We start from the raw sequence: 13,191 nt of genomic DNA on the forward strand, positions 1-13,191 counted from the left end.
ATGATGATGATGATGGTAACGATGGCAATGAAGATGATGATGATGATGATGGTAATGATGGCAATGAAGATGATGATGATGATGATGATGATGATGGCAATGAAGATGATGATGATGATGATGGTAACGATGGCAATGAAGATGATGATGATGATGATGGTAATGATGGCAATGAAGATGATGATGATGATGATGATGATGATGGCAATGAAGATGATGATGATGATGATGGTAACGATGGCAATGAAGATGATGATGATGATGATGGTAATGATGGCAATGGCAATGAAGATGATGATGATGATGATGGTAACGATGGCAATGAAGATGATGATGATGATGATGGTAACGATGGCAATGAAGATGATGATGATGATGATGGTAATGATGGCAATGAAGATGATGATGATGATGATGATGATGATGGCAATGAAGATGATGATGATGATGATGGTAACGATGGCAATGAAGATGATGATGATGATGATGGTAATGATGGCAATGAAGATGATGATGATGATGATGATGATGATGGCAATGAAGATGATGATGATGATGATGGTAACGATGGCAATGAAGATGATGATGATGATGATGGTAATGATGGCAATGGCAATGAAGATGATGATGATGATGATGGTAACGATGGCAATGAAGATGATGATGATGATGATGGTAACGATGGCAATGAAGATGATGATGATGATGATGGTAATGATGGCAATGAAGATGATGATGATGATGATGGTAATGATGGCAATGAAGATGATGATGATGATGATGATGATGGTAATGATGGCAATGAAGATGATGATGATGATGATGGTAATGATGGCAATGAAGATGATGATGATGATGATGGTAATGATGGCAATGAAGATGATGATGATGATGATGGTAATGATGGCAATGAAGATGATGATGATGATGATGGTAATGATGGCAATGAAGATGATGATGATGATGATGGTAATGATGGCAATGAAGATGATGATGATGATGATGGTAATGATGGCAATGAAGATGATGATGATGATGATGGTAATGATGGCAATGAAGATGATGATGATGATGATGGTAATGATGGCAATGAAGATGATGATGATGATGATGGTAATGATGGCAATGAAGATGATGATGATGATGATGGTAACAATGGCAATGAAGATGATGATGATGATGATGGTAATGATGGCAATGAAGATGATGATGATGATGATGATGATGGTAATGATGGCAATGAAGATGATGATGATGATGATGGTAATGATGGCAATGAAGATGATGATGATGATGATGGTAATGATGGCAATGAAGATGATGATGATGATGATGGTAATGATGGCAATGAAGATGATGATGATGATGATGGTAATGATGGCAATGAAGATGATGATGATGATGATGGTAATGATGGCAATGAAGATGATGATGATGATGATGGTAACGATGGCAATGAAGATGATGATGATGATGATGGTAATGATGGCAATGAAGATGATGATGATGATGATGATGATGGTAATGATGGCAATGAAGATGATGATGATGATGATGGTAATGATGGCAATGAAGATGATGATGATGATGATGGTAATGATGGCAATGAAGATGATGATGATGATGATGGTAATGATGGCAATGAAGATGATGATGATGATGATGGTAATGATGGCAATGAAGATGATGATGATGATGATGGTAATGATGGCAATGAAGATGATGATGATGATGATGGTAATGATGGCAATGAAGATGATGATGATGATGATGGTAATGATGGCAATGAAGATCATTATTATTATGAGGATGATGATTATGGTAACGATGGCAATCAGAACAATGATGATGATGCTAACGATGGCAATGAAGATAATCAAGACCAATGGTTCTCAACCTTTTTAATATCAGGGGCCAGATCCAAAACCTGGATTTTTTTAAGGGGCTGCACCCAAAAAAAGTAAAACACTTGTCAAAGAAAAATTTATAGGAGTGGCTGTGTGGTAAGTAGCTTGCTTACCAACCACATGGTTCCGGATTCATTCCCACTGCGTGGCACCTTGGGCAAGTGTCTTCTACTATAGCCTTGGGCTGACCAAAGCTTTGTGAGTGGATTTGGTAAACGAAAACTGAAAGAAGCCCGTCATGTATATGTATATATGTATGTGTGTGTATATGTTTGTGTGTCTGTGTTTGTCCCCCCCAACATCGCTTGACAACCGATGGTGGCGTGTTTATGTCCCCGTAACGTAGCGGCTCGGCAAAAAGAGACCGATAGAATAAGTACTAGGTTTCCAAAGAATAAGCCCTGGGGTTGATTTGCTCAACTAAAGGCAGTGCTCCAGCATGGCCACAGTCAAATGACTGAAACAAGTAAAAGAGTATATTTATAGAAGGAAGACTGTCGGGGGTGCTGCTGGAAGGATGCTTGAGGGCCACATGTGGCCCTAGGAGCTGCAGTTGAGAATTGTTGATCATAACGGTCATGATGATGATGTATGCAGGTTTGTTTGTTTGTTTGTATGAGACATTCACAAACTCTTATTCTAATAGAAAACAGAATAACAAAACAGAGAAGGAAAGTAAATACTGAGAGTTGTGCCGAGTGATTTTGTTATTTGCGGGGAGGAGGGTGGAATGGAGAAGTTCAAACTTGAGAAAGTCAACATGGATTTATTGATTAAGGGCGTATTGATTTTATACAAATTAAATCAATCTAGATAAGTGTTAGTAAAAAGAATCATATGCTACAGTGGGTTGAAAGAATAAACTGAAATAAATAGAGTGCACGAATTCCTCTTGGTTTTGATACAAAGGTTAAATAAACAGATAATATTCAGAATAGATTGAAAGAGGTGGATGGCAGAAAAAGAAGAAAAAAAAACAAAAGACAAAAAGAGAGATTTTAGCAATTTAATGCATCATGGGAAGTAAACAACAACATGCAAATCTATTCCTAATCAAAATATGCCCCTCACGCACACACAAACATACATGCAGATGCAGGCATGGCTGCACATATACATGCACATACAGGCATACACGTACATTTATATGCATATACATACATGCACACACACAAATGCATTCACACAGAATTAGATGCACGAAACATGTAATTCAAGGAAATGAAGAATTTCATTAGCAATCATCTGAGCAATAGTTATTTAGTTTCATCCTTTTTTTGTTTTTGTTTTGGTGTGTTGAGCAGGGTGGGTGGGTGGGTTTTCTTCAAAGCAAGTTCTAGAAAGCTACTTACAAATTTTTATCAAGTTGTTCACTCCATCCGATCTTAGAATCGAAGTAACTGTTTATAATCATCACAAGATCTATGAGGATCTGTTGACACCAAGGTTGCTAGAGATGGATAGGAAATACAACATCAGCGGACAAAGAAACAAGAAGAAAAGTTATATTATCATTACACACAAAATGTTAGGAGAGTGGAGCGGCAGAATTGGCAGAGGGCTGGACAAATTACTTTATAATATTTAGTAATGACAAGGTGATGACCTGGCATGCTGGACAAAATGCTTAGCGATATTATGTCTGTTGCTATGTTCTGAGTTGACTTTGCCTTTCATTCTTTTGGGGTCGGTAATTTAGGCACCAGTTGCGCACTGGGGTTGATGTAATCGACAGGGCCCCGCTCCCCCAAAATTTCAGGCCTTGTGCCTAGAGTAGAAAAGATTATCTTTTTAAAGGTGGCGAGCTGGCAGAGTGGTTAGCACGCCGGGCGAAATGCTGAGCGGTATTTCCTCCGTCTTTACATTCTGAGTTCAAATGCCGCCGAGGTCGACTTTACCTTTCATCCTTTTGGGGTCGATAAATTGAGTACCAGTTGCTTACTGGGGTCGATCTAATCAACTGGGCCCCTCCCCAAAAAATTCGGGACTTGTGCCTAGAGTAGAAAAGAATATTTAGTAACAACCTTTTACACTCTGGGTTCAAATCCTTGTGAGGTCAACTGTGCCTTTCAACCTTCTGGAGTTAGTATATTAAAGTACCAGTTAAGTACAGGAGTAGTGAAGATGTGTGGCTTAGTGGTTAGAGTATTTGATTCACAATTGTAAGATCACGAGTTCAATTCCTGGTGGCACGTTATGTCCTTGAGAAAGACACTTTATTTCACGTTGCTCCAGTCCACTCAGCTGGTAAATATGAGATGTACTTGTATTTCAAAGGGTCAGCCTTGTCACATTCTGTGTTGTGTTGAATCTCCTTGAGGACCTACGTTAAGGATACACATGTCTGTGGGATGCTCAGCCACTTACATGTTAATTTCATGAGCAGGCTGTTCCATTGATTAGATTGTCTGGAACTCATGTCATCATAGTCAATGGAGTGCCAGTGTTTTTTTTTAAATACAGGGTCCGATAATATCAACTGTCTCCACTTCCCAAATTTTTGGCCTTGTACCTACATAAGGATCTTTTTTTTTTTTGCTTGAGCCCTAGAACTCATAAGGCTAGGTACCCAGATTCCATGGCATCTAAGGCTAGGTACCCAGTTTTCATGGCATTTAAGGCTAGGTACCCTGTTTCCATGGCTGAGACCCCAACCTTCTCCCTAAACAGGACGCTGGTCGATTTCAGGGTTTGAGGCCAGCAACTTCGAGACATAAGTCAATTACATCGACACCAATATTCGACAGGTATTTTATTTTAGCAATCTCAAAGAAATAAAAAGCAAAGTTGACCTCAGCAGAACTTGAACTCAGAACATAAAGAGCTGGAATAAAATCTGCAAATAAAACCATTTTCTCTGACATGCTAACAATTCTGCCAACGCACTGCCATTTAGAAATTACCATTACATGTAAACATACTGAACCAACAGAAGAATACCATATTTATGGTATTCTTTTGCCGATTCCAGTGGAGTACTGAAGTCTAGGGCATAACTGAGTTCAAACGCTCTGGTATTGATTCTATTGAATAGTACTTATTGACTACAGAAGGAGACGGACTCCAAATACCCTGGAGTATTTGGCCCAGAGATTTCTGCCACCCACTTGCTGGTATAACAGACAGATTGTTCTATTATGGTAGGGAATAATAGCCATAGAATAAGTTTAATTGAGATGATATTAAATACTATAGAATCATAACTGTACAGCTAAGAAGTCAAGACATGAAATCAGCTTTAGATGTTTTTCACTGAAATATTGAGAGAGACATTTTTGTTTAAGTGTTTGTCTGAGAGAGAGTGGGAGAGAGGAGAGATGAGTGAGAGAGAGAGTGTGAGAGAGTGAGTGAAAGAGAAAGAGAGTGAGAGAGAGAAGGAGGGAGAGAGAAAGAGAGAGGAGGAGATAGAGAGTGAGAGAGAGAGGAGAGAGTGAGAGAGAGGAGAGAGTGAGAGAGAGAAAGGAGAGAGAGGAGAGTGAGAGAAAGGAGAGAGAGGAGAGAGGAGAGAGAGGGGAGAGAAAGAGAGAGAAGAGGAGGAGTGAGAGAAAGGAGAAGAGAGAGCGAGAAAGAAGGAAGAAGAGAGAGGGAAAGAGAGAGAGAGTGTAGTATTTAGAATCTTCCTATGCCTGGCTGTGCGCTATAGTTTGCTTCCCAGCCACATGGTTCTGGGTTCAGTCCCACAGTGTGGTACCTTGGCCAAGCATCTTCAACCATAACCTTGGTTTGCCCAAAGCCTTGTGAGTGGAGCTGGGAAATGGAAACCAAATGAAGCCCATCACATGTGTGTGTGTGTGTGTGTGTGTGTGTGTGTGTGTGTGTGTGTTTTTGTGAATTTCTTAGCCACTGCTGTTTGACAACTGGTGTTGACTTGTAGTGTCCCCTAATTTAGTGATTTGGCAAAAGAGAATGAGTACTAGGGTTGAGTATAAGTACCAGGGTCGATTCATTTGGCTAAAACCCCTCAAGGTAGTGTGTGTGTGTGTGTTCATCTCTACATCGGTACCAGTTGGGCAGTGGAAACATTCCCATGTCCCACATAAGCAAAGCATTCAGTTATTTTGTGGAAACCTAAAATAAAGAACCCTCTTTCCTTCCTTCGAAGCAAGTAAGATTTTGCATTACAGAAGGCTGCAATGATGCAAAAAACTGCATCACTTTAAAATCATGATTTCAACCTACTGGGATCTCATCAGTTTCAGTGCACCTATAATCACACTTTCTCTTTCCCCTTCTCTCTTCTCTCCCCACCCCATACATTTACAGGGCATCCGTTACGAAGGGCATCCAGCTGTAGAAACATTGCCAGATCAGATTGGAGCCTGGTGCAGCCTTCTGGCTTGCCAGCCCTCAGGCAAACCGTCCAACCACTGCCAGCATGGAAAGCAGACGTTAAATGATGATGATGGGCTTCCATACAGTTTCTGCCAACCAAATTTTGCTCACAAGGCATTGATCAATCCAAGGTTTTTCAAGAAGACACTTATCCTAAGTGCCACACAGTGTGGTTGAACATAAACATCATCATCATCAATTTGCCTCCACTTTTCCATGCTTGCATGAGTCAGAGAGAATTCCTTGAAGTAGATTTTCTACAACCAGATGCTTTTCCTGTCACCAACCTTCACCTGTTTCCAGTCAAAGTGATATTTCCCCAGAGCCAAACATGTTTTTCATGGAAGACTGGAAGCAAAAACAACCTCACTTGAATGATAGTGATGTTTGTTTACAATCATTATATGCGGACAAGCCAAGGACACACACACACACACACGACAAGCGTTCAATTTATGTCAACACAATCCACTTACAAGGCTTTGGTTAGTCTAGGACTATAGTAGAAAATACTTGCTGAAGGTGACAGGGAGCTGGACTGAACCAGACAACACATGGTTGGGAAGTAAGCTTCTCAACATCACAGCCCTGCCTTCCTTCTATCCATCTTTCCCTCCTATCATCCAACCATCCTGTAACTGTCCACCACTTTCTCTCTCCCATTCATTTTTCTCTCCCTCCTGTAACCCTCTCACGTATTCACAACCTTCCCTTGTGCTCCCTTTTATCACTCCCTCTTTCTTTCTTGAAGAATTGCATAGGAAAGAAAGAAGTGGACGAAAAGAGATAATGCACAGAAGAGAAGACATTTTAGTGTAAGACGTTCAAGACAACTTCTCGAATAGCAACGAATGGATGAACAAAGACAACAATGTACTAGTGAGGACTGTATTCTTACTGGGAACAAGACAACCTCTCTAATGCTGGTGCCATGATAAAATGCATCCAGTACTTGTCAGAAATCACTGGTGATAGGAAGGGTATCCAACCATACAGTGCTGGATTAGCCATTAAGTAAACTAAGCACATGCTTAGGGCCTCAAGGGAAGGAGGAGGCACCATAGAAATGGTAAATGGTTTATGGCACAAAAGAAATCACTTTAAACTTGATAAAATAATACTTGGGATGTCTATCTCCACTAAGCATAGATGCAGATGTGTTACCTAAGATCAATTTTGAGGGTCTGATCAAAGACTTTGCAATTCAGAAAAGTAGGAGGAAGCTTTTTAAATATACATAAAGTGGAAGTAGACAAAGATAAACATTATTTTCCTTCTTATTGTTTTGTTTTGGAAAATGAAAATTTATTTTGGGGGCACCAAAATCTTTTAAGTGCTTAGGGCCTCGATGGGTCTTAATCCAGCCCTGTAACCATAGCGACCATGTTAAATATAAAATGAGATATGATCTGCAACCTGCGTAAAAGGACAATCCAGGCTAATTCAGGTCATGGCAGACTAAACTACAACAACTCAACCGACCCATGATGGCGTGAAAAAGCAGACATAAAATGGCAATGAAGATAATGAGGATACTAATGAATCTTCCCATTTAGCTTTCCAGGCAAGAAATTGAGATTAATGCCACTTTTCAAAGCTGCAGAACCAGCGGTATGCCATTCTGCTTAACCATAAATTCTTTGAAACCTCTTTACATTGTTTTATACATTTCAATCTATAAATCAATTTGAATTTACCTGTTTTACATCAGAATTGTCAATTATGGCTGCTATTGTCTTTAATATGAATTTCGGAACTGATACAGCTACGCAGAAATCAAGGATCAGTTTAACATCACTGGAAGTAACAGAGAAAATAATATTCTTGAAATTGATTCATAGTATTATCCAAAATTTGCATTTCGTATAAAGTAAGGCAAACAAGGGCTTACATGAGAGCTAAATAGTCACTTAGGTACAAGAGGGGTTGACTTGGTACAGATATTCTTTAAGGGCGAGGATGGAAGCAGTGGAAAGTGAGGAAAACTGGCGTTGGTTTTATTCACAGCAACATGTAGCTTTTTAGCAGTTCCATGTGAGAAAAACCAGCTAATTGTGTGTGTGTGTGTGTGTGTGTGTGTGTGCATGTGTGTGTGTGTGTGTGTGTGCAAGTGCGCATGTGTGTGAGTGTGCATGTGTATGTGCATGTGTGTGCTTGTGCAAGTGCACATGTGTGTGTGTGTGTGCATATGCACGTGTGTGCATGTGCACATGTGTATGTGTGTGATTGCAAGTGTGCGTGTGTAAGTGCATGTGTGCAAGTATGTGCGTGCATGTGTGCAGTCCACTCTGATTTGGCATGGTTTTCTATGGCTGGATGCCCTTCCTAACGCCAACCCCTCTGAAAGTGTAATTGGTGCTTTTGTGGGCCACCGGCACGAGTGCCATTTGCATGACACCAGTATCTGCCATGACTATGATTTCACTTGGCTTGATGCGTCTTCTTCTCAAGGACGGCACAATGCCAAAGATCTCGGTCATTCATCATTGCCTCCGTGAAGCCCAGCACTCAAAAGATGCATTTTACATGCCACTGGCATCGACCACTTTGTCTTCATGAGGCCCAACACTCGAAAGGTACTTTTTATGTGCCACTGGCACAAGTGGAAGTTACATGACACCAGCATCGGCCCCCAACTACGATTTCACTCGGCTTGATGGGTCTTCTCAAGCACAGCATATCATCATTGGCCTCAGTCACTAGTCACTGCCTCCATGAGGCCCAAAGTTCAAAGGTCATCCTTCACCGCCTCGTCCCATGTCTTTCTGGGACTACCTCTTTGACAAAATACAAATTCACAGGACAAAAAACAAAACTGAAAATTATTTCCACATGACAACTGTAATGCGTTCGAAGGATACAAATTCTTAGATTGTAAATACACATCAAAAAAAGAAAAGCGGAGACTTATTGTAAGCAAAACTTCTGACAACTTACCAGTTTAGCACAATCAAATTGTTGCAGACATGAAGAGCAGTTCGGAAACGAGAAGCCCCTTCAAGCATTCCATCAAGTACCTGTTTATAACCAGTCTGAAGCCGAGCTTCCAGTTTCTTATGAAATCGGCTTTCTTGCAATAGTATTAATGCCTGTTGAGGGTTACTCTCAAGTTCGGTGGTTCCTATAAGACCTTGCCACTCTTCATCACTGTCAGTATCCTGAAATTTAAACAGTTTTGATAACAGATTGAAGAAAACTGATACACACAACAACATCACAGAATGAAAGAAAATGGAAATAAAAAATAATAATAGGTGCAGGTGTGGATGTGCTGTAAGAAGCTTGCTTCCCAACCAAATGCTTCTGAGTTCAATCCCACTGCATGGCACCTTGGGCAAGTGTTTTCTACTACAAGGGGTGTTCATTAAAGATTTCCCTTGACCCACTTCCCAAGGACTGGGGTACACAAAATTTGGCATAATTATTAGTCCTTCTCTACATAGACACTACCAATGGTGATACACTTCTACCATTGCTTTATGTAGCTCTGAAGACCTCATCTGTAGAAGTTGGTAGGTTGTGTCTGGAGCCAAGACTTTACCTCGGAAATAAGTTCATCATCATCTGAAAAGTATTTTCCCTTCAAAAAAGACTTCATGGCTGGAAAGAGGTGGAAGTCAGATGGTGTGAGGTTGGGAGAGTAAGGGGGGATGAGGAAGGATTTCAAAGCCGCAGCAGTGTGGTTTCATCTGGACAACATGCACATTGTGAACTGGGGAATTATCTTGGAGAAGGTGGACTCCTTTGGTCAGTATGCCACGCCTCTCTGTTTTGGTGGTGCCCTGCAATTTCTGCATCAGAGAAGCATAATATGCTCCATTAATTGTGGTGCCCTTTACCAGAAGACCCATCATTACTATTCTGCACTGGTCCCAAAAGACTGTGAGCATCACCTTGCCTGTTGAGGGTTGGACATGAGCCTTCTTTGGAGGTGGTGAGTTATCATGCTTCCATTGCTTCAACTGGACTTTAGTCTCAGGATCATAGTGATGGACCCACATTTCATCCTGTGTGATAACTCAACTGAAAAAATCCTCTTTGTTTTCTTGGCATATTGCCAAAAGAGCCAGGGAGCAATCAACTCCTTCCTGCTTCTGAAAAGATGTGAGCATCCAGGGAACCCATCATGCAGACAGCTTCTACATGTGCAAATGGTTGTGAATGATTTTTTCCATGGACCCTACACTTATCTTCACTTCTTGGGTTAGGTGCCAAATAGTTATGTGGCAATCCTCCAAAATGGCGGCTTCCATTTTATGAATGGTGTCATCATCAATAGTGGAATGTGGTCATCCAGGAATGGGAGCAGTTTCTGCTGATGTCCGACCACATTTGAACTGGTGGTGCCAGTGCTTGACTATGTCGTATGTTGGTGCATCATCACCATAAACTTCTTTCATCTCATCGAAAGTCTCTTTTGAGATACAACCTTTCAACTATAAGAACCTGATCACTGATCTGTATTCAACTGCCTCCATTATAACACCTTGGTTCATTTCAGCAGCCATAAAAGACAAATGAATACTAGTGGAAAGCTGTAATTCACAATGTGACATGTAGAGACATGCATGATTATACCTGTACAAGTTCCATTTCCTGCAATAACCAGAAGTGGTTCAGGGGAAATCTTGAATGAACACTCCTTGTATATCCTCAAAGACTTGTGAGTAGATTTGGTTTGGTAGACAGAAACTGAAAGAAGCCCATCGTGTGTGTGTGTGTGTGTGTGTGTGTGTGTGTGTGTGTGTGTTTGAGTTCCATTGCTGCTTGACAACCGATGCTGATGTGTTTACATCTCCGTAACTTAGCAGTTTGGCAAAAGAGACCAACAGAATAAGTACCAGGCTTAAAATAAAACCAAAAAGACCAAAGGTCAATTCATTCAACAAAAAATCTTTCAAGGCAGTGCCCCAGTATGGCCACAACCTAATGACTGAAACAAAAAAAGGTAAAAGATAAAAAAAAAAAATAAGAGGAAATTAGTTGACAAGAACAAAAGAAATGTCTTAATTTAATTCTAGAATTCGGAAAGCTGAGTCCCAAATCCAAACAGAAGATATTGCAACCATTTGAAGAATTAATTAAAATAATAGATACCAATCCTTGCCATAATATAAGCAACTAGAATTGAATTTAGTGATTATTGGGTAATTTCTTTGAGGGAATATCAGCCATTCCACCGAATGCCATTTGGTTAATTCTAGAAAATTGGTAAAATATTTCTGTTATTGACTTGCTTTTATTTTGCGTCCGAATGTAGTTCAAATATTGAAATATAATCAATTGATTACAATAAAGGACAGCTTGTGGAGCTTCTACAAGAAATATTTGTTTATTGACAACTTATCCTTCAACAAGCTTTCCAGCTGTGACCACCATTACCCATTAGGACTGCTTCATATAGACATATTTATTTTTTTTTTTTTTACTTGTTTCAGTCATTTGATTGTGAACATACTGGAGCACCGCCTTTAGTCGAGCACATCGACCCCAAGACTTATTCTTTGTAAGCCTAGTACTTATTCTATCAGTTTCTTTTGCCGAACCGCTAAGTTATGGGGACGTAAACACACCAGCATCGGTTGTCAAGCAATGTTGGGGAGACAAACACAGACACACAAACATATACACACACACATACAAATATATATATATATATATATATATATATATATATATATATATATATATATATATATGTACATATATACAACGGGCTTCTTTCAGTTTCCGTCTACCAAATCCACTCACAAGGCTTTGGTTGGTGCGAAGCTATAGTAGAAGACATTTGCCCAAGGTGCCATGCAGTGGGACTGAACCCGGAACCATGTGGTCGGTAAGCAAGCTACTTACCACACAGCCACTCCTACGCCTATATATATATGTGTGATTCATTATTCCAATATGCATCTCCATTTTTAAGACTGAAGTGGTTTTGAAAGCTGCTTGGTTTAATTCAAGTCATTGGAGCAATTGGATGAAGGTCTTTTTTTTAAGCTACATACGTAGAAGATACCACCTTTAATATTTTATTTGTTTCAGTCATTGGACTGCAGCCATACGAAAGGACTATCTAGAGAAGCTGAGTCAAATTGCCCCCAGTACTTATTTTTGAAGTCTGGTACTTACAGGGATGTAAATAAACCAACACCAGATATAAAGTGGTGTGCGGAACAAATACAGACACAAAGCTTCCACACAGTTTCTATCTACCAAATACACTCACAAGGATTTTGTCAGCTCGGAGCTATCATAGAAGACACTTGTCCAAAGTGCTGCACAGTGAGACTGAACCCAAAACCATATGGTTGAAAAGTAAGGTTCTTAACCACACAACTAAGTCTGTTGACAACATAGTAGATATTGTAAAGAAAACAAAAAACTGTACAAACATTCTAATAGTACTTACAAGCTATACATTTGACCAACACAAAGAAATAACAATATTTGGGGACAAATACTAATTTAGCTCCATTGTAATTCATACCCATCCTACTTGGGCAACCCCACCAACAATCATCATCATCATCATCGTTTAATGTCCGCTTTCCATGCTAGCATGGGTTGGACGATTTGACTGAGGACTGGTGAACCAGATGGCTGCACCAGGCTCCAATCTGATCTGGCAGAGTTTCTACAGCCCTTCCTAACGCCAACCACTCCGAGAGTATAGTGGGTGCTTTTTACGGGCCACCAGCACGAGTGCCAGTCCAGCAGCACTGGCAACAACTGTTTCTTCACGTGCCACCGGCACCAGTGCCAGTAAGACAACACTGGTATCGATCACACTCAAATGGTGCTATTTATGTGCCACTGGCACGGGAGCCAGACAACTGCTCTGGCAATGATCACGCTCAACGGTGCACAAAATACAGCTTACCACCAGCATTGGCTGAAATTTTGAAGAAGCCACTACAAGAATAATCAAAAGTAGTTTAGAAAATGTATTTTA

General features: G+C 40.2%; 1 protein-coding gene across 2 annotated transcripts in view; it reads right to left on the reverse strand.

The window, feature by feature from the left end:
• LOC106881984 (serine/threonine-protein kinase 36) overlaps positions 1 to 13,191 on the reverse strand; it is a 177,170-nt gene that overhangs the window by 129,330 nt on the left and 34,649 nt on the right. For both annotated transcript variants that reach the window (XM_089347358.1, XM_089347369.1), the window contains 3 exons: positions 9,177 to 9,397; positions 7,937 to 8,036; positions 3,260 to 3,357 (listed from right to left, as the gene is read on the reverse strand). In XM_089347358.1, coding sequence (XP_089203484.1) covers positions 3,260 to 3,357; positions 7,937 to 8,036; positions 9,177 to 9,397 — 419 coding nt within the window. The remainder of the gene's footprint in view (positions 1 to 3,259; positions 3,358 to 7,936; positions 8,037 to 9,176; positions 9,398 to 13,191) is intronic.

The sequence above is a fragment of the Octopus bimaculoides genome, chromosome 1 (genome assembly GCF_046866305.1).
Source record: "Octopus bimaculoides isolate indiv1 chromosome 1, ASM4686630v1, whole genome shotgun sequence".
Taxonomy (NCBI): domain Eukaryota; kingdom Metazoa; phylum Mollusca; class Cephalopoda; order Octopoda; family Octopodidae; genus Octopus; species Octopus bimaculoides.